At 41.3% G+C, this 20147-nt stretch overlaps 2 protein-coding genes across 3 annotated transcripts in view; one reads left to right on the forward strand and one right to left on the reverse strand.

Moving 5' to 3' along the window:
- ADA2 (adenosine deaminase 2) overlaps positions 1-18021 on the reverse strand; it is a 160528-nt gene extending 142507 nt beyond the window's left edge. Inside the window, exon 1 of the mRNA XM_072650147.1 lies at positions 17929-18021. The gene's annotated coding sequence lies outside the window, so the exon portion shown is untranslated. The remainder of the gene's footprint in view (positions 1-17928) is intronic.
- Positions 18022-18709: 688 nt separating this feature from the next.
- The window catches only part of CECR2 (CECR2 histone acetyl-lysine reader), a 145901-nt gene continuing 144463 nt past the window's right edge, over positions 18710-20147 (forward strand). For both annotated transcript variants that reach the window (XM_072654138.1, XM_072654139.1), the window contains exon 1: positions 18710-19254. In XM_072654138.1, coding sequence (XP_072510239.1) covers positions 18802-19254 — 453 coding nt within the window. In that variant the 5' untranslated portion in view covers positions 18710-18801. The remainder of the gene's footprint in view (positions 19255-20147) is intronic.

Below are 20147 nucleotides of genomic sequence, written 5' to 3' on the forward strand. Positions count from 1 at the left end.
TCTGATGAACTTGCTGTCCAGGCCTCAGAGGTTCCCAAATTGGCCCTGGGGGGCATTGGAATGATCCAGGGAGGGGCAGTAGTAGCCTTGGGTGCAATTTAGGGAAGGAGGACCTTGAATAAAAATAAGGGGGCAGTTTGTGTTCATCCTTCATTGCCAAAGAAGGCCATGCCATGAGAGAAATGATGACATGACTTGCATTTGACTTTGTTTTGAGTGAGGGAGGGCTGTGCAGGTCACCAGCCTCACTTCACCTCCAGGGTCATCTGAATCCAGAGAGCTGATATTCCTCAGGATGACTGGACATGACCCAGGATGCACTGGGAGACCTTGGGCCCTTTAGGCCAAGGTCTTTGCAGGTACTCATTTAGGGTGAGGCAATGAAGGGGGCAGTGGAAACTTAAAGAAGAGAATATAAGAAAAATCTGAAAAACGCTTTGTACATGTTTCATCTGTTGTGTAACTGAGTTAAAGTTATACGGATTACATTGTTTTCCAAATAAACACACAAAATGTAAGTTACAACTAATCAATGGTCAAGCTAGAGGACAGGTCTTAACAAGCAAGTGTGCATTGTTAGGAAGTCCTACACACATCCAGCAGGAATATGCATGTGTAATGACTTATTTATAATATGATACTATACGGTTACATAATGCAAAATTGCATCATCAAAATTTCAATGTAGGAAAATCCCCACAAATTTACAATAAATTATTAAATTTAAAGTGTGTTATTTAAAAATATGTATATATATATATATATATATATATATATATATACATATATATACACACACATACACACATATTTGTTGAAATGGACATAAATTTTTAGGAAACTATCAAAGTAGATTTCCAGAGGGGCACTGAGTAAATTTTTAAAAGGGGGAGGTGGCCCAAATAGAGAACCTCTGCTTTAGATCCAAGGAAATACAGGATCCAGGGAAACATAAGCACATGATACCAGTCTCTAACTATTTCTCCCAGTGGATCAGCATCTAAGGCTAAATAGAACAAAGGCTGAGATGAGGGGAAGGAGCTCAAGTACACCAATATTAAGCTTCTACAAATTTTCTTGGAGTCTTATCTAACAGTTCACTCTCACATTCTCCCCCACACACTTGCCTTGTATCAGACAAATAATGGAGCTATTTGACAATGGTTCACCAGCACTGATGGTAGCACAGACTTTAATAGCCACAGCATTTATTTGTTTTTAATTTTCTTTTTTACTGTGAACTTAAACATCAACAAACATAAATATTTCAATATATAAATGACAATGGGAAAAGAGGGCTATATGTAAGTTGGTGAACTTTTACTATGTACAGTTTTTCTCTGTTTTGTTTTTTTCAGTCTATCACTTCTGGATGGGGCATGGTCAGTAGACAAAGTTACTTTGTAAAATGGCCTCATGGCTGCTGGGTTTGAATCCATCGAAGATGGGCTGGGTTGGGTCTTCTAAGTTGCTGTTCAGGGCCTCATTGCTGGGCTGAATTTAGGGTCTCACTGGAGCTTTGACTGTTTTTACTCTGACCTTTCAAATCTCACAAAACTTGAATGGCTAGTCCATTCCATCTCTGATACTTCTTTACCTAAGAACAGGAAAAAACAGATATAACAAGAGACGATGCAACAGTAGAGCCATAGGCTTATGGGCCACAGATAGTCTGGGTGGGGAAATAAAGGCCAGAGACCTCTTTCCTCAAATAAAAGTATAACCCATTTGCTCCTTCTATCCCATGGCCTTCTGCCTCTATCCCATGGTCTCTTCCTCTGAGTGGTAAATTCTAAATTCCTTTCTGAACCTCCATTTGGAGAAGCTCCCATGCCAGCCATCTTGCTTGCTTTCTTCAGACTCAGATTAGCCTATGAAGCCCCAGGAAACCTCTTCACCTCTGCCCTACAGCCTTCTTCTCATGGTGGAAGCACTATAGTCTCTTCTTCCAATTGACAAGTTCTATTCCAACTCTCCATTTGAGTAAGAACCCACAGTAGCCATCATCCATCATGTTCTCTTCAGACTGGGACCAGTCCATGACACCCCAGGCCACCTCTTCCCTTTCCTTTCCCCCACCCAACATGAGTAACCACCCTGTTCTCCACCTTCCTAAACTCCTCTTTTCAGCTCCCTTTTATGTATTGTTTTCCTTCTCTAGAATGTAAACAGGGACTGCCTTTCTTTTTGTTTGTATTCAGTGCCAATGCCTAACACATAGTACATGCTCAATAAATGTTCCCTCTCTCTATCTATCCAGTTATCTTACTTGAATATATTCAAAAAACAAAGGAAAATGAGAGATGCTCCCTTTGACTGGTCAGTACCTTTTAATTCCTTTTGAATGCATACCCATACCCAGTTTGAGGTCAGCGGCCAATTAAAACTCTGTTTCATGGACCAAAAAAAGAGACTAACTATATGCTCATATTCTGAAACCCATGTACGGACTGCATCAGCCAAGCATTCCGTGCATGCCTCTATGAGTTGAGTTTGGCCAGTCTTCTGTTTCACTCTTCCCTTGAGAAAAAAAATTGCCATCCTGGGCAAACTGATTGGGGTTTGTTTTGAAAACATTATCTACACCCCAAGTACTGAAAGTTATCTTGACTCTGACCCACTGTTCCTGTACCTGCTTGTCAATTAATGTTGGGAGAAGGCATCACCCAATCCCTTGATATTTGTCACATACTCAAGTCATCCCCAACCTGGTCATACCTAGAAATTGTCACAAACTTGCAACATTAGGAAGGAACGGAGAAGCAAGCGTCCAATCACCTTTGCTGCTGTGGACTTCTCTGAATTGTCTTTATCTTATTATTAAAGTTACCACTAAAAGCTACCTTGACCTTAATACCTTAATAAACTGCTTTCAGTTTTCTTTGTGGGCAGCTGCTAGGCGGCACAGTGGATAGGGATCAGGCCTGGAGTCAGGAAGACTAATCTTCCTGAGTCTAAATCTAGTCTCACAGACTTACTCGCTGTGTGACCACACTAGCACAAGTAACTTAACCCTGTTTGCCTTGGTTTCCTCACCTCTAAAATGAGCTGAAGAAGGAAATGGTAAATCACTCCGGTATCTTTGAATGAGAAAACTCCAAAAGAAATCACAAAGAGTCCAACAGGACTGAAAATGACTGAACAAATTCTTTTTGTCCTGAGTTTTGCCTTGTTAATCATGGTAAAAGCCTAAACAAAGAATTTTCCTTTCAACACAAGTCCAGAACAATTCTGTGAGATCCTAGGGAGGTATAATTATTTTTCTTCTTGAATTATTCTCCACTCTCAGACAGGAAAGAGTCTCAAAATAGTCAAGATGTTATAAAACTTGTATAGTTCTACATGTACAGGTGAAAGTCCTAATTTGTTCTCATATACATAGTAATGCAAATTTGGCAATGAACATTTCACAAAGTTTACCTAATATCACTTCTTGATTTGTTATAAGGCGCTGTCTTAGTGCTTGAAATTGCTTTTTCCAACTCAAAAGTAATAAAGTAAAGAAAAAGAGAAAATCAGTTCCTATTTTAGAAGGAAACTGGTCCCAGTTGTGCTTTCCAGACTGAGTGGAGCTCTCTCCCCCTAGGGATTTCGCACCTAAGGTCAGCTAACTGTAATCTGCATCCCCTTAGGTGAGAACCCAAAACAATGGTGTGTAAGAGAGTGGGGAGAGACTGAAGCTTTTCAACTCTCTCTTTTTTAGTAATGGCCTTCCTTATACTTTGGATTCTCACTAATAAAGTAGGTTCACCCATGTAAAATCCTACTGTCTTCTGACAACATAGGACACTCAAACTTAACTCTAGGGATTTCTGAAACACATAGGGAGTCCAAAAGGAAATCTGGGCAAAGTCTCTAGGTGTCCACTTTCTACAGAGGGCACACTAAAATTATCCAATGGATCATTGCCACTGAAAGGGCAATCCAAATGAAATTCTAAACTAATCTTTCTTCTCACACTGGCAGCATCTACGAAAACATAACCAGCTAAATCAGGAGATGCCTTTCTGCTCTGTGTTTCTTTCCTGAGCACAGGTGATTAAATGGTGATCCTGATGGACATTCACAGCTTTAAAAGCAGCCTTGTGAGTCCAAGAGAAACTGTACTACCAGGTCTCTCAGTTGGAAGTGAATGGCAGCAGGAGTTTTTACATGGGTGAGGATAGATAGTGGTCAAGATGGTGGTTTGATCTGCATGGCACAAACTGCTTGCTATCTCTCTCTCTGAGGGGCTATTATTTGTATCAAGTTGGCTTCCATGCCCTGTTGAAAGTAGGTGGTTGGCAATTTGTAGGAATGGTTGACCTCTTCCTTATAGTAGTTATCTTGCCCTGAATGACGGCTGTGAGGATTGGGCTGGAAGCAGGATTGGTAGCCTGCTTCCCCCACATTATGGGGGTGCCAATGTAGCACCCAACTAACTTACTATACTGGAAGTCATGTAGTAGAAAAAGTACTGAGCAAAGTCCCAGGACCTACACTTCTTTTTTGCTACTTGGTCAGCCTTGGGTAAATCAGTGAACTTCTCTGAGTCTCATTTTCCTGATACATAAAATGAAGGGATGGGACAAGATGACTAAGAGGGCCCCTCTCAGCTCTAAATTATTACATGCTATCCTTCATTCTTATCATATGACTGGTTTACCTTCCTTTTTAATCATAGTAATGAAATACCTACCTCACAGGATCGCTGTGAGGATCAAATAACATAATGCATATAAAAAGCGTTTTAATAACCATAAAGAGCTTTATAAATGTCAGATATTTACAGTTTATAATTATGTACTCAACTTTATAGAAATACACTGTAGTGTGATTTTATCAGGATTTAGAGGACATGAGTTTGAATTGTGGTTCTGGTGCTTACTACTTGTATGACCTTGAGCAAGTCAGTGAATTTCTTCAGGCCTCAGTTTTCTCAACTGTAAAAGGAGAAGGTTGGCCTAGGTGACCAAAGATTCCTCCTAACTTTGAATCTGTGACTCTTCTTTGTATGTATTTAGTACAGTGCCTGATGCACACAGTAAGTGCTTAATAAATGCTAGTTGAATAACTACAGTTTTCTCTTATTCTATAACATGTTTCATAATAATGATATTGCAGTTTAACTTTTGCAAACATGAAAAACTTTTTCTTAGTTGACTCAGAATTTTTAAAAAACAAAACTAAGTAAAAGTCAATTTCATTAATTAAACGGCTTCATTTTTTTAAAGTTATGAATCAAGCTAGCCAAATTTGTTTTCCAATATTCAAGTTCTAGCTCCTCCATGGAGGTTTCTCTGATGACTCTAGCATATTATTAACTTTTCTCATCTTAATTTCTATGGTAGTTCTATATAACATAAATTTTAACACTTTGTCATATATTTATTTTGTCTTATTCTCTAGTTGTTTACATTCTATTTTTACAATAAGAACATGGGCTCTTTAGGGTCAGGGACAGTGTCTTTTTCACTGTTCTGCACACATAAGACTAGTGAACTTGGCGTCATGAAATCTTGGATTCAAATCCTATCTCAGGTACTTGTTAACTATATGACCATGGACAATCTCTCTGTGCCTCAGTTTCCTTATTCATAAAAGAAGGGGGTTGGACTTGTTGGCCTCCAAGATCCATACCAGATATGACCCTAAGACTTTGAACTGGGAGATGACTAAGCTAACACCAGGATCTTTGTGGATGGACTGTTGGGTATGAATGTTAGACAAACTGATCATCTAGCAGTTGGAAATTTCTGCTTAATCAAAAAGCATCTGTCCTTATATGAAATAAATTTGAGAAAACAACTAGAATTCAATTGCAGTATGAAGTCACTGCATGCAGTTTGAACCATCTCCTGGTGAAAATAACCTGACCTTTCATTTGAATAGAGGCAAGGAGAATGACACAGGGGAGCTAAATTAATTTTAAAAGCAAGTTAAAGAAATTAAGTATTGTAACTCCTTTGAAAAAGAGATTAGGAGAAGAACTCATTAAGATTCACCAAATTCTGAATAGCACTGAGGGTTGGGATGCTACAAAGCTATTTGACCTAGAGTCAAGAACAAGGAGAGATGTGACAATAAGATTAGCCAGAGCTGGGCACTACAGGAATTCAGAAAGGAATTTTGGAACAGAGTAACATAAATGTGGACTCAACGACCCAGGGCAGTAAGAGAGATGACTCTTGGATATAGTTTTAAGAAAGGAATTGAACAAGTTCTCTTTAGAAGGCAACAAAAGGTGGCCAGGGTAGAATGGCTCCCTTAACCCCCCTTTTCATCCTTGTATTCTGGATGCTGAGTTGGCTGAAATTTGCAATCATCTCCTTTGTATTAGCATGTGGTGTTAAAACATTATTTGTTAGACTGAAGCTTCCATCAGCCCAGTCCTTTTCCTATTTGAAGCTGGTTTAAGCCAGTGCAGACAAGAGAGCAGCCTCCTCCCTCCTCAGGGACGGATCTCACAGAGTGCCAGGAGCCTTTCTTAGCTAGGGTCAGAAGGATTTCAAATCTGACACTTTCAGTTTCATGGTAATAACATGACCAGTCCTAAAGGCAAAAATACAGAAAGCTGATCAAGTAGAGCTGGTCTCTGAGAGCTGCTTCTAATACAGAATTGTAGATACATGTGATGATTTTGAATTATAATTCATGAAGCAGGAATGAATATTCTTGTCTCAAAGAGTCCACAGAGGAAAGGTATAGATGCTCTGACAAAAGAAAAAAAGCCATATTGCTTTCACCATGTTTCTGTTTCTAGTTTGCACTTTAGGAAGATCATTTAGCTGGGGAAATGTTCTCTGGACAGGCAGTGAAAGATATACTGAGCACAACATGGCCAGCCAAGGATTTTCTAAAACTGATTCTTTTCTCAAAGTTCTTGTGATTGTTTCAGTCACCTTCCTGATACCATGCATTAGGAAAAATAAAAGCACCTTTTGCCACTTTCTGAATAAATTGTCATCATCTCAGGCTTGGTCTTCTAGACAGATGTAATGGGACAGGAGAGGGAGTGTCTCAGCCTTTTGAGTACTCCTCACGGATCACTATGTAAGCAAGTGTTCTTACAGTAGACAAAAGGGGGATTGACTGGTTCTCAGTGGCAGGTGAAGGGAATGGAATGTTGGAGCCATAGGTTCTGTGGCAAGTGGTAAATGAGTGGGAGATATTTCAAAGTAGGGGGTCTGAAGATAGGTTAATACAGGAGTTCTTAACCATGAGCACAGGTAAGTTCTTTGCCTGAATTATCTAATTTGATCTGCAGAACAACCCTGTGAGGAAGATGCTATTATTACCCCATATTACAGATAAGGAAACTGAAACCTAAGAAGGTTAACAGACCTGCCTCCATGGTTACAGCTTAGTAAGTTTCAGAGGCAGCATTAAAACCCAGATTTCTCTGGACTCAAAGTCCTACTCTCTTTCCTTTACTCTACTCAAGGCATCTAAGTCATGTGGGAGATATGAAAAAGAATAAGACATCATGGATTCTACCCCTCCAGGGGAACATAACTCATTTAGAAGAATCAAATATATACTTATGGAACATTAAATGATTACATACCAAATGAGGGCTACACGAGTTTAGAAGAGAGAGAAATTGCTGTAGGATAGAGAGTTCAGGGAAGACTTTATAGAGCAAGTAGGATCTGAGCTGAGCTTTAAAGGACATGTGCACAAGATTTAAATAGGTAGAAAGGAGGGGACAGGGCAAATAAAGGCGCCCCTATCTGGTAGATGAGAAGTCATGAATGACTAGACATGTCAATTCTGACAAGAACAGAGGATTCATGAAGGAGAGGAAAAAAGTTGGAAAAACATGTTACGGTCAGACTGGAATGTGTGCATTTTTGTTGTTGGAAGAGGAATAAAAAAGAATATTTTGAGTGGAACACTGATAATGTGCAAAGAGAGGAGGGACACAGATTATATTTCATTCTGAGAGAAAACTCCCTCATATAAATATACTGAGGATCTATTTGAAAAAAAGGTACTAACTGGGATAAAGATGGATGCATTGCAATGTGGTCCATTGTTTAAGTGGATCAAGTCAATCAATCAATCCCTATCCCACTTAGGCCTGATAGCTTTATAGACTTAAGTGTGAACAAGGCCTGGACATCTCTGACAACCAACCCACTTGGTTGAAGGAATGGGCCACACTCTAAGGGCATATATAATACCAGTGGACCAGTTTGGAATTGGAAGATTTGATCATCTAGAAGCTTAGTAGAAGAATACTCCAGCCAAGGAATTACTTGGAAGAGGGGAGAAAGTAGAGATCCTGGTCCCTTCCCACCAATTGTGTGACCAAAGGAGGATCTTATGAACTTTGTAATCAGAGGATTTAGACTTTATATGGTTGATAACATCGTTATGACGTCAGTGTCTGGTGGAAGTGTCTACATCAGGAGCTGAGGAAAGATTGGAAACAATGAAGAAAGGCAGATTCAAGGCTCTAGGAAGCAGCCCAGGAGAAAAACTACACCATACTTAGAGCAAAAATCTTAAGGATTCATGCAAAAGGACTTTCAAAAGTTGTAAGCTAACTACTTTACCACATGTGCTTTCTAAGCTTGAGCCCACTTTCTCCCGGACAGTATATGTAATGGTGGTAGTATATAATGTGTCATGGGAAGCTAGGTGGCATAGTAGATAGAGAGTCAGGCCTGGAGTTACGAAGACCCAAGTTCAAATCTGGCCTCAGACACTTACCAGCTGTATGACTCTGAGCAAGTCACTTAAACCTGATTGCCTTGGTTTCCTCCTCTGTAAAATGAATCAGAGAAGAAAATGGTAAGCACTCATCTATCTTTACCAAGAAAACTCCAAATGGGGTCATGAAGAATCAGTCATAACTGAACAACAAAAGAACGTTCCATAAGGTTTTAGAGGGAATGTTTCATATCAGCTATACCACTAAAAGGTAATTAAGTCTGGATGTTTAATTGATTTCACTCACAATCATGGAGGAGGGAGAAGGAAGCACTTTGGGCTATACCTAGATCCTTGAAGAGAGATTGAGCAAGTTGCTCTCTGGGAATCTAGTTTGAGAGTTAGGGTTTGGAGAGTAGCTCCAGAACTGCACTACAATTGTTTTCAGAGTTTTCGGTGGTAAACTATAAGATCAAATAATTATTTGGGGATTATTGAATGATTATATAAGGGTTGTTGGGTTCATACCTAACAGAAAGTTGGATTCTCTTGAATTTTACATCATGTTAGAGATGAGTCACTGCTTATGAGAAAGCCCTAATTTGAAGGATTATCAATCAAGACAGGAGGGGACAAGATGACCAGATCAGAAGATAGAATCAGGAAAGGAAGCTGAGCACAGAGGAAGTCAGGGATGGAAGATATAGAAGGTAATAAGGGAAGCTATTTACAGAGGACGGACATAGACACTAACAGGAACTAAGATTCAGGTAGGCGCTGCAATTGTTTTGCTGGGAGTCGCATTGATGGGAATAGAAGTATTACTGTGCTGGGAGCTGATGGTTTACAGAAAATCTGATAAAGTCACGTAAACTCTTCAGTGGCTATATAATCTGACTGAAGAAAGCAGATACTATTTGAAGAGCTATCTGCGCTTATTGCCCTCTTAGAGCCATCTAGAGTTTGAGAGAGGAGAAGACTTAAGGATGCTGGTGTTGCCCTTTATTGCCCTCTGTAGCTTAAGGGAGAAGGAAGGAAAAGTTGTTTTGCAACTGTTTTGAGCTATATTGGGAAAAAATAATATTTTATATATGTATGTATATACACATAAATATGTATTCTATATACATAATATTTTTTAAATTAAATTTTATTTTTAGATCTGCATTCTCTCTCTTCTACTCTCTTACCCCCATGCCTACCCCGAAATTGAGAAAGCAAGAAAAATAAAAGTCCCACTACAAACACATATAGTTAAACAAAACAAAATCCACTAGGCCATGTTAAAAAAAAAGTTTCGATCTGTATTCTGAGTCCATCACTTCTCCATCAGGAGGTGAGTACCATGTTTCATCTTGAATCATCTGGAATTTTATTTGGTCATTTTGTTGCTCAGAGTTCCTAAGTTTTTTAAAGTTTTTTGTATTTATGTTCTTGCTATTAGCATATAAATTATTTTGCTTTTGCTTACTTCACTCTGCATCAGTTATCAATCAATAAACATTTATTAAGTGTCAACTATGTGTCAGGCACTGTGCTAAAGTATTGGGGATACCAATATGAAAAAAAAAACCAGACCCTGCCCTGGGCTTACAATCTAGTGGGGGAAGACAACACACCAAAGGAAACTGAAAAGTGGGTGGAAGAAAAAGGAGGAAGGTACTCAATGAGGGGATATGGTGGAGAAGTCAGTCAGAAAAGTCCCAAAGTAATGCAGCCAGATGAGAAGTGAAGAGAGTGCATCTCTGAAAACATCTGCTTAATCATTTTAATTGAATAACAGTATTCTATCACATATATACGTGTATATATATACATATATATACCACAACATTCCTTAATCGAGTACGCCCTTCAGTTTCTAACTCTGCCACCATATAGAAAAGCTGCTAAAGATATTTTTGTATATATATGGATCATTTTACTCTTTCTTTGGTTTCTTTGGATATAGACCTAGTAGTTGTTTCACTAGGTCAACAGGTATGCACACAATATAGTAAAATGGGGGATGTATATAACTGATATAGTTTGCTACAGAAGTATAACATTTTGTTAGCATCCTTCCAAGGGTGGCTGTGTGACAAAACAAGCTGACACTGTCAGTAACCCAGGAGTAGCAGAAAAAGTAGCTTTGTCCAGTTGGAGAGCTGTGGGGATAAGAAGTGAGCAGATAACTGAGAAGAAATTTTGCCCAACAGGTCATGCATAGCACACACTGTTCTCTATAGAGAACAAGAACATAAAGGCCTGCCACCCTGAGCCCCATGTGCCCCAGATACATGGATTTCACTACTTATCTACCCCCGTTTGCTTTTTGTCCACGTATGCCCACTCTTTTCCATATTTATTGTGTGCATTGGTAGGAGAACTTGACCCCAATTTATGAGTGGATTGTCAGATTTTGGTTATTTCTGATCTTGTCTTCTGTAAGGCAATCAAATATTATAATTTGTACTTGGTTTGCCCTCTTACTTGTAAATGTTTCATGTTTAAGTCAATTGTATCATTTTGACTCATTGTTTATAAATGGGAAGCATTCTGGTCACAGCTCAGGATCTACACTATAATAGGAATATATCCCACTGTACCAGGGTTATCCCTAGTATCATTTGAGAATTTAGTAGTAGTCCCTCTGGGGAATCACCTTGACCTATTGTAGCAGATAAGAGTGTGTTAAACAAGCCAGCCCAAAAACAGAGAGAAAGTAGCTGGAAAAAAGTAGGTTCAGGATTCAGTTCACGTCTGAGTTACTGAGTTTGGGTTTTCTTTTCTTTTCAGCCTAGCCCTTAAGTAATAATATTAACCAAATGGGGATACTTACTGTTTCCAAACTCATCCTGCCCATTCCTACAAAGCTATTGCTCTTAACTTGAATATTACTATATTTTCTATCTCTGCCTGCTGAAATACTTCCAAGACTACCTCTTCCATGAAGTCTTTTTAATCACTTAACATGAAATTAGCTTTTCCTTCTCTACACTTCCCTAACATTTTGTATTTCTCAAGTCAGTACCATTCATTTAACTCAATAGGCATAATATTATATCTGTATATATCTAATTGCCCCCCAAAAAGCTAACTTATCAATTCTTAGATGGACAGGAACACATCTTATTTATCTTTGTATCTCCCTCCACCTTACCAGCATCTTGGACATAGCTAGTTCTTAATAAATGTTTGTTTCATTTAATAGTTGGGTTTATCTTGTTTGTAATGGAGGCATATTGAAAGTATTTAAGCAGAAGAGTGATGTCACAAAAGTTCCATCTGAAAACTTTTTAGGGACACACTGGAAGAAGGGAAAATCAGCAAAGATTACAGCAGTATTTCACACTTTATATGACTGGGGCCTGCATTAGCATAGAAGCAGGGAAAATGTAAAGGAAGGGAAAAAACCAATGGCCTTGGTGACTGATTTGATTAGAGGGACTAGGGGAGAGAGGAAGGAGTCACTTGGAGACTGAGCCTACAATTAAGAGATATAGAAAATGTTTGTAACAAGGTTTTTCTTTCATTCTCAGTTTGGGAGGAAGACTGAGGTAAGGGGAGAAGTCAGTTATTTACTAACATATATATCCATATCCATATACACATATATACACATATGTGAAAATTAGTAGAAGGTACTGGGTGTGTGTCTGTTTGCATGTGTGTGTGTTTCAAAGGGAGCAGTGATGACTGTGGTGTTAACATGTTGAGTTTGAGGTGAAAATCTAAGTAACAGATACTGTACTAGGGATTAGGCTAGAGGTCAGAGTTGGAACATTCTTAAACAGGTGACAGCTGATTTCTCTAAGGAAGGGTTTGTAAACAGAGAAACAATCAAACATTTATTAAGAGTATTATGAGCTAAGGATTAGTAATATAAATACAAAAGTGAGACAGCCTCTGCCACTGAGAAACTCAAAAACTAATAGAATGCAGAAAGGGAAAAAAAATTGATTAGTCTAAATTAATCCTAAGAAACTATACTTATATTCCTTGTCAGTAATTCCTTCTTGAGCACCATCACTATCAAATCATTATTTACGGCTAATTATTACATATTCACTTTGATAAGATCACCAATTCATTAGGAATATTGGAATAAAAAATACATTGACTTGTAAGATCTGGTCTCTGTCCTCCAAGAATTTATAATCTAGTTAGAGGTAAGACAAAAATTCATAGTTGAAGAAACAAACAGAAGTATCCCAAAGCAATACGTGATTAATTGTCCAAAAGATTTTCAAATAATAATTGCTTTGAAAGTTCAGAGGAAGGAGAGATCATTTCAGGCTGCTTTGGTTTGAAAATGCTTTCTGTAGGAGCTAGCTGGGATCTGAACTGGGTCTTAAATACCTAGATAGTAGGAGAAAAGGGGGAGTATATAGATATTCCAGGCAGCTACAACAAAAAAAATAAACGTGGGAGGAAATAGTGAGTAAATAATCTTGGCTGAAACAGGATTTCAGTAGGTTAGCAAAAGGGAAATGAGACTAAAAAAAAATGGGCTGAAGAACAGATTTCAGAAGTCCTTGAATACAAAATCAAAATTTTTCATCCTGTTGGTAATGGGGAGCTACTGAACAATGATCAAAATGGTAATTCAGTGTCAATGTGACACTGTATCTTTAAAATAAGTTAAGTATAGAATTTTAGAGCTGGACGAGACCTTAAGCAATCAGTCAACTTGCTCACCTAACAAATAAAGCAACTGTATCACAGAGAGGTTGTGATTTGTTCAAGGTTTCCCACCAAAGGAGGGGCTGTCGGGCTTTTCAATTCTATTGAATTTTTCATCTCCTGACTCCTACAGTGCTTCTGAATTATTTCAAATATCAGACCCGAATGATAAAAGACAGAAGACTCAAAATGAATGGTTGACTGAGACATGTGAATTACAAAGTGAACTATCAGGCTAGTTGGCACAGGTTCTCTGTCTCTCTCTTCCTCCTTGTCCCTTCTCTTTTGGAGTTTGAGAAGACAGTGGACTTGCATTTTGGTGGGATGGGAACCTAGGTCCATGGGTAATTTCTGCTATACAAGAGCAAAAAATGTCTTTTTGCAGAAGCGTGTGGCAAGTTGCACAAGTGGCCTGAGAGGGGAACTCCTGGATACTGTTTCTTTTTATTTCTTTCTGAAAACGTCAGAGACCAAAACATAAGAATAGTTTCCCAACTCAAGAAATGGTTGCAGTACTCAACTAGTATTTTTTAAATGCCTACTATGTACCAGGCACTGTGTTAAGCACTAGGATTACAAAGAAAGACAGAAAACAGTTTCTGATCTGAAGGAGCTCTTGATATAATGGGAGACACAATATGCAATAAATAAAGAATACAAATATATAAACAATGTACAAACAAAACACATACAAGATAAACTGGGGCTAGTTCTCTCAGGGAAGGAACTAAGACGTAGGAAGATTGAGAAGGTATTCTTACAAAAGGTGGCACATTAGCAAAACCTGAAGGAAGCTAGGAAGCAGAGATGAAGAGGGACAGCTGAGAAATTTCCTACAGAAGCATGCTTCAGAAACTCATGTGTACCCCTCTGCTCCAGGAAAGGAGTACCATTTTGAATTTGTCTCATAGGTAGCCCCAAGTTCAAGTGTTGCTAAGTTCAAGAGTTCAAAACAACCCAATAGAACCAGAAGGGAATTTCCTGATGCCCCTCGGAGAAAGAAGACTGCTTACTTTTATAAAAAAAAAAGACAGTGAGTTAGTTAAACCAGTGAAATCTGATGGAAAAGGTTGCTACTTGTTCAACTCATCTCAAAGTATGTTACCTTGGTAGGAGCACGGCAAAAAACAAAGCCTAAATCAAAGAATTAGTACTACAGGTTTTGAGGGACTGGGTATGAATCTGTAGGAAAAAGAGATTCACTGTAATGTCAAAAGATTGCCCTAAGACAAGCCCTCTTCAGAGGCGGCATGTGGAACTGATGGTTTATTTTAGTCTTTTATGTTATGGTCTTCTAATTGTTTTGTTTCTCATGGGGTGTTTTTTATTTGATGGGATAAAATTAAAGCTTTACTACACTATATATGCATTGGGTAACCTTGCATAAATTTTGCTTGTACAGATTAGAAGGATGCCTTTTACCTCATTTGGGGAACCCAGACACAGACTATATAAGGACGAAATCAGATTTTCTTGGAGCTTTGCAACAACTATAGATGCAGAATATGAACCAAAGGAAGGAACGGGCACTTTTGGGTCACGTTCCCAGTATAAAACCCAGTCATGAAAGCTGGGAACCTCTAACCCCATCCCAAAGGAATGTAGGCTCCTTGGGAATAGGCATTACATTTACTCATCTTTGTCCAGCCTTATGCTCTTATGCACCTAATAAATGTTTTTGTTCCCCTTGGCAGAGGGGAAAGACCTCTGAATTTGAAGTCGAAGGACCTTAATGTGAACCTTGGCTCTGCCATTTAATAATTGTGTGATGTTAGGCAAGTCATTTTACTGCTCTGTGCTTCAGTTTCTGTAAGTCCATAAAATTAGAAGGTTGGGCTAGATGCTACCTAAGGTCCCTTCCAGATCCCAATCTAGAGTCCTGTGAATACTATTTAGGGCCGCGGTTCTTAGCTTTTTTGTGCATCATAGTTCCCTTCTGCAGTCTGGTAAAGCTTCTGGACCCCTTCTCAGGATAATGTTTTTAAATGTATAAAATAAAATACTTAAGATCACAAAGGAAACCAATGATACTGAAATATAGTTATGAAAAGAAAAATAAAGTTCACAAGTCCCAGGTTAAGAATCCTTAATTTAGGGAAAGTTTTTGTCTTATGTAGAATGGAACTGAGCAGGGCCAGTTAAGTAGGGATAAGCTCCAAGGTTAGAGAGATATGGAGACAGGGAACTAGGCAAGGCATTACAATAACTGGGCAAAAATCAGAAGAAAGAAAGGAGGAGGGAGTTAAAGACAGCATGTATATACGTGTGACAAAGAGATTGCTTTAGATGGAACTAATCTATACGTCTCTAAGGTTTGAAGAACATAGATATGTAAAAAAGTCATTACACCAAGTAGCTGTAGCTCTGCCTTATTTATTTCAAGATTCCCTGAAAGAACCAGTACCAATGGGTGTAAACAGAGCTATAATTTTATATTAAGAATTGTTGCACCTGATGAAAGCACCACGAATATCACCTAGGTCAATGGGAGCAGCTAGATGGCTCAGGGCATTGGGCCTGAAGTCTGAAAGGCCAGAGTCCAAATGTGACCTCAGACACTTACTAGCTGTGTGACTAGGCAAGTACTTAAGCTCTGTTTGCCTTAATCCACTGGAGAAGGAAATGGCAAACTACTTCAGTGTCTTTGCCAAGAAAACCCCAAAGACAGTTGGTCCATGGGGTCATCAAGGGACACAGCTATATAACAACAATGGGCACTGCAGGCCCCTTTAACCAGGGTGGCTAAAACTGCCTCTTCAAAAGAAACAGAGACCCATGTGCCAGGGCACTGATATGGAGACTCTGTGATACTATGCACCTGCCATGTCAGTGCCCAATATCCATTTTACCTCACCCCAGGAAGTGAGCCACCTAGTAATTCTTGATAATTAAAGTTAAAGTCAGTTGTTTAAAGCCAACACTTGCTATTCAAGAATTACTGATTACTGAGGAATGACAGTGAATCAGTGTCCCTTACAATGGATACAAATGAGGCTGGAGAAGAAGCTAAAATGAATGCAAATGATGAATGCAGAGAAACACAGAAAGACTGATATGAACTGATGCATAGTGAAATAAGCAGAGCCATGAAAAAATATACAAAATGACAGCAGAAATGTAAACAGAAAGAAAAGACATGAAAAAAAGCAAAATTAAATGATACAAAAGAACAAGCATGGCTGCAAAGAAGATATATCTATATCTATACATATTCTTCCCCACTCCTCTGAATAGGTCCACAAGACTTTTTCAGTGTACTGATCAATATTGCTGATTTTTAAATTTCTTTTCCTTTAAAATATTGTTATAAAGGATGGCTCTTTGGGAGGAAGGGAAAAAGGGACACTGGGGGAAATTTTGGTGAGGTAAAAAAAGACATCAATAAAAATTTATTTTTAAAAAAGATCTTTGAAATAACTTTATATTACAGGTGAAGAAAGAGGCCCAGAGAAGATCAAGATACAAGTTTAGTTAAGATTATAAACCATGTTCTCTGATTCCTGGAATTAAAATTCTAGTCACTGTATTATCATTATTTCATCATCATCTAAAATGTGATGGCTTGATGAAAACAAATAAGTAGCCAAGTGAAAAAAAGTAGATAGTTATGAAAGAAAAAAAGAGACTGAAAAGCAAAAAGAAAAGAAGCAAGATGAAGAGTTTTAATAGATTATTTCAATTCAATTAGACAAACATTTATTAAGTACACAGTCACTCTGGTAAGGTCTGAGAATACAAATACAATCTTCCCCTATAAATTTTAACAAAAACAAAACAAAAAACTGCATTCTTGCCCTCAAAGGGCTTCTTTCTACTAAAATAATGTATGTATCTTTTGAAATATTTGAAAGAAAGGCTTAAAACTCTGGTGCAGGTTTTCTGCAAGGAAGGAAAAAGCTTTTAAAGACATCTTAAGGATTACCAGGAGGTAATTATCATGAGGGAGAAATTTCTGGAACAAAATTCAACTTTTTTTAAAGGAAGGGATCATGTATATTTCCTAATTAAACATTTTACACTTAATATTTAAGCAGTGCTTAACAAACAGCTGGCCTGCTCAAATCATAATTTCCTCTTTTCTGTCAACCTGATTAGACTATAAGCTTCTCAAAGCAGGGGTTGTCAAGGCGTGTACTTCCCTGATAAGGGGCTAAGATAGCTCAAGAATCTGACATAAATTCGACGAGTCTCCTTTTTGTTGATGTTATGGGAAAGAGCGGATCACTGCCTTGTTGGAATGGAGCCTCACAATCTAGAATCCTGGACTTTATGATCTCTTTCCGTCCCATCCTGCCATAGTTAAAGTAAAACTTAGCTATTAATATAATGTCGAGTCGTTGCTGTGAGCAAATAAATCTCTCAACACACATCTTTTAAAACTTCTGATATTTCTAAGAGTTTCACTAGATCGATAGGTGCAGAATTTTAACAGCCGTTTTGCATTATCTCTTTCTGTCCATTTCATATCAACGTAAGTTAATTACCTAATATTTGGTAAAACCTCAATTCAGAACCTTTCCCTTACATCTACATCTGCGCTCCCTCAGCCAAGTCATCCAGATCTACACCCTCACCAAAGGATACTCCCTAAATTACGGCTTCCCCTTCCCCCAGTTTTTCTCTAACCTTATTGTGCACACTCCTTCAGGCTGCTTTCTCACAGTGAGGGATGTTCAGGGGTAGCAGTGCGCTAGGCTTCTCTGGGGCAGTCACATGTGTCCACTCCCTGGGTAGGGATGGGGGGGGGGGGTCCCTCTTTCTGAAAGGCCGCTGATTGGTGCCTCCCCCCACCCTCCCTAGTGCACTCTGGCCTCCATCCGAACATAGCTCCAAATTAGCCAGACTTACTCAGGGGCATGCCTTTTGAAGCCCAGCAACTGGTGGAACCTACAAAAACGGGAAAGGGCAGACAGAATGCTGGTGTGGGAAAACCGCTTACTATCTCTGGGATTCATATTTCTGGGATACAGGAGGTGGTGGGCATGCCACTTGTGCTCCTTAATATCTTCTTCATGAATAATAACTGAGTGCCCACATGTGCATGCCTCCGGATATAACCCCTCCAAAAAGTACCACCCCAGGGCCCTTTAAAAGGGCGCGACCATAACGCCGAGTGGGGGGCTAATAACCTTATTTGCTTTTCCCTCCTAAAAACTCCAAATTTTCCGCCCCAAATATTGGGAAGAAGACGACGAGACGCGTCTGTAACCAGTCTGCTCGCACTTCTTTCCTCCTGGTTGCCCCTTTTCTGTCGCCGGGTCCCGAGCACGCTCTCTTCTCCCCCTTCTCTCCTGATGTGGCTGTCCGGGCTGGTGCCGGGGGTGGGGTGGGGGGCGGAGGTTGTTGTTGTGGTGAGGGGCAGCCCCGCCCCCTCCTCGTGTGCGGCCCCTCCCCCAGGCTCACAGTCCTCCCCCTCGGGCTCCCTCCTCCTCCTCCTCCCGTCTCCTCTCCTCCCCCCAGCCCCATCTGTTTTCCCCAGCGGTGTAATGATTATATTGTATGGAACTGGGGGCAGCAGCGGCGGCTGCGGCAGTAGGAGCAGCCCGAGCTGCGGGATGGGTCCACGCCAGGGCCACCGCCGCCAGCCACAGCAGCAGCAGCCGCCGCCGCAGCCCGAGCCGCGCCGGCCTTAGAGCCGCCGCCCCCTGCCCCTGCCGCCCGCCCCCGGCCGATGCCCACGTCGAGGAGCAGCCCCAGCAGCAGCCGCCGCCGCCGCCGCCACCTCGGGAGGAGCCGCCGCCGGAGCCCGAGAGCGGGCGGCGCGGGGGTCGCCAAGGGACGCGCGGAGCGAGGAGCCGCCGCCGCGGCGGCCGGGAGATGTGCCCGGAGGAGGGCGCGGGCGAGGACGCGGCGGGACTGGGCGAGCTGCGCTCCTGGTGGGAAGTCCCGGCCATCGCGCACTTCTGCTCCCTCTTTCGCACCGCCTTCCGCCTGCCCGACTTCGAGATCGAGGTGAGTCCCGGTGGAGCCGGGGGCGTGGGGGCGGGCGCGACGCTGCCCTTCGCCCCCCTGCTCTTCGCCCTGCCGAGGAGTCCCGGGCACGTCCTGGGGGAGGGGAGCGGCGCGCGGCGCGGGGACTTTGCCTGGTGGCCCCGGCTAGGACCCGGGGCCGGGAGTGGGGGGCACTCGGCCAGCGGAGCTGGGTCTGCCCGGGACTTGAGCGGGGACGCCCGCCTGGGCTGGGGCGAGGGGGGAGCCTCTCTGGGAGCTTCTTGAAGGGATACAGAAAGAGGGAGGGTCTCCACGGGGGGGGGGGGGTCTCCCAGGAGTTATCCTTGTAGAAAGGGAAGCTGGGACTGTGTGTGTGTGTGTGTGTGTGTGTGTGTGTGTGTGTGTGTGTGTGTGTACACGCGCGTGTGCGCGCGCGCGATCTGTCCCCAATGCCATTGAAACAGCCTGCCAGCTGCCTCGGCTTGGCTCGAGGGGGATGCAGGGGAGGGGGCGAGGTGGAGGGAGGGGGGATTAAACTCGGACCCCGGACTGCTGAGGCTTCTTTTTGCAGGGGAGAGATCTGTTGTGTTGCAAAGGGACATCACCCCCCCCTTTCCTGTAGTGGGGGGGTGGGGAACGAGCGCAGCTTTCAGACCCTTCGGGAGGCGGGTAACTCTTGGTGGCGGCACTGGGTTAACTTGGGGCTGGGGGTTTGGACGGGAAAGTTTCTCCTCCGTTATTTTTGCTCTGCCCGATCGCTCCTCTCCTCCTTCCCAGGATGGCCCTCTTGAGTCGGGACGCTTGGCCTCTCTGGAGGTTAACTTCGACCCCATTATTCGTCCTGGGGGTTGCAGATCTTGCAGGGCTGGGCAGGAGGGGCTTGTGGCCCCGAGCTTTGTGCGGAGGCAACACAA

Source organism: Notamacropus eugenii, chromosome 3 (genome assembly GCF_028372415.1).
Source record: "Notamacropus eugenii isolate mMacEug1 chromosome 3, mMacEug1.pri_v2, whole genome shotgun sequence".
Taxonomy (NCBI): Eukaryota; Metazoa; Chordata; class Mammalia; order Diprotodontia; family Macropodidae; genus Notamacropus; species Notamacropus eugenii.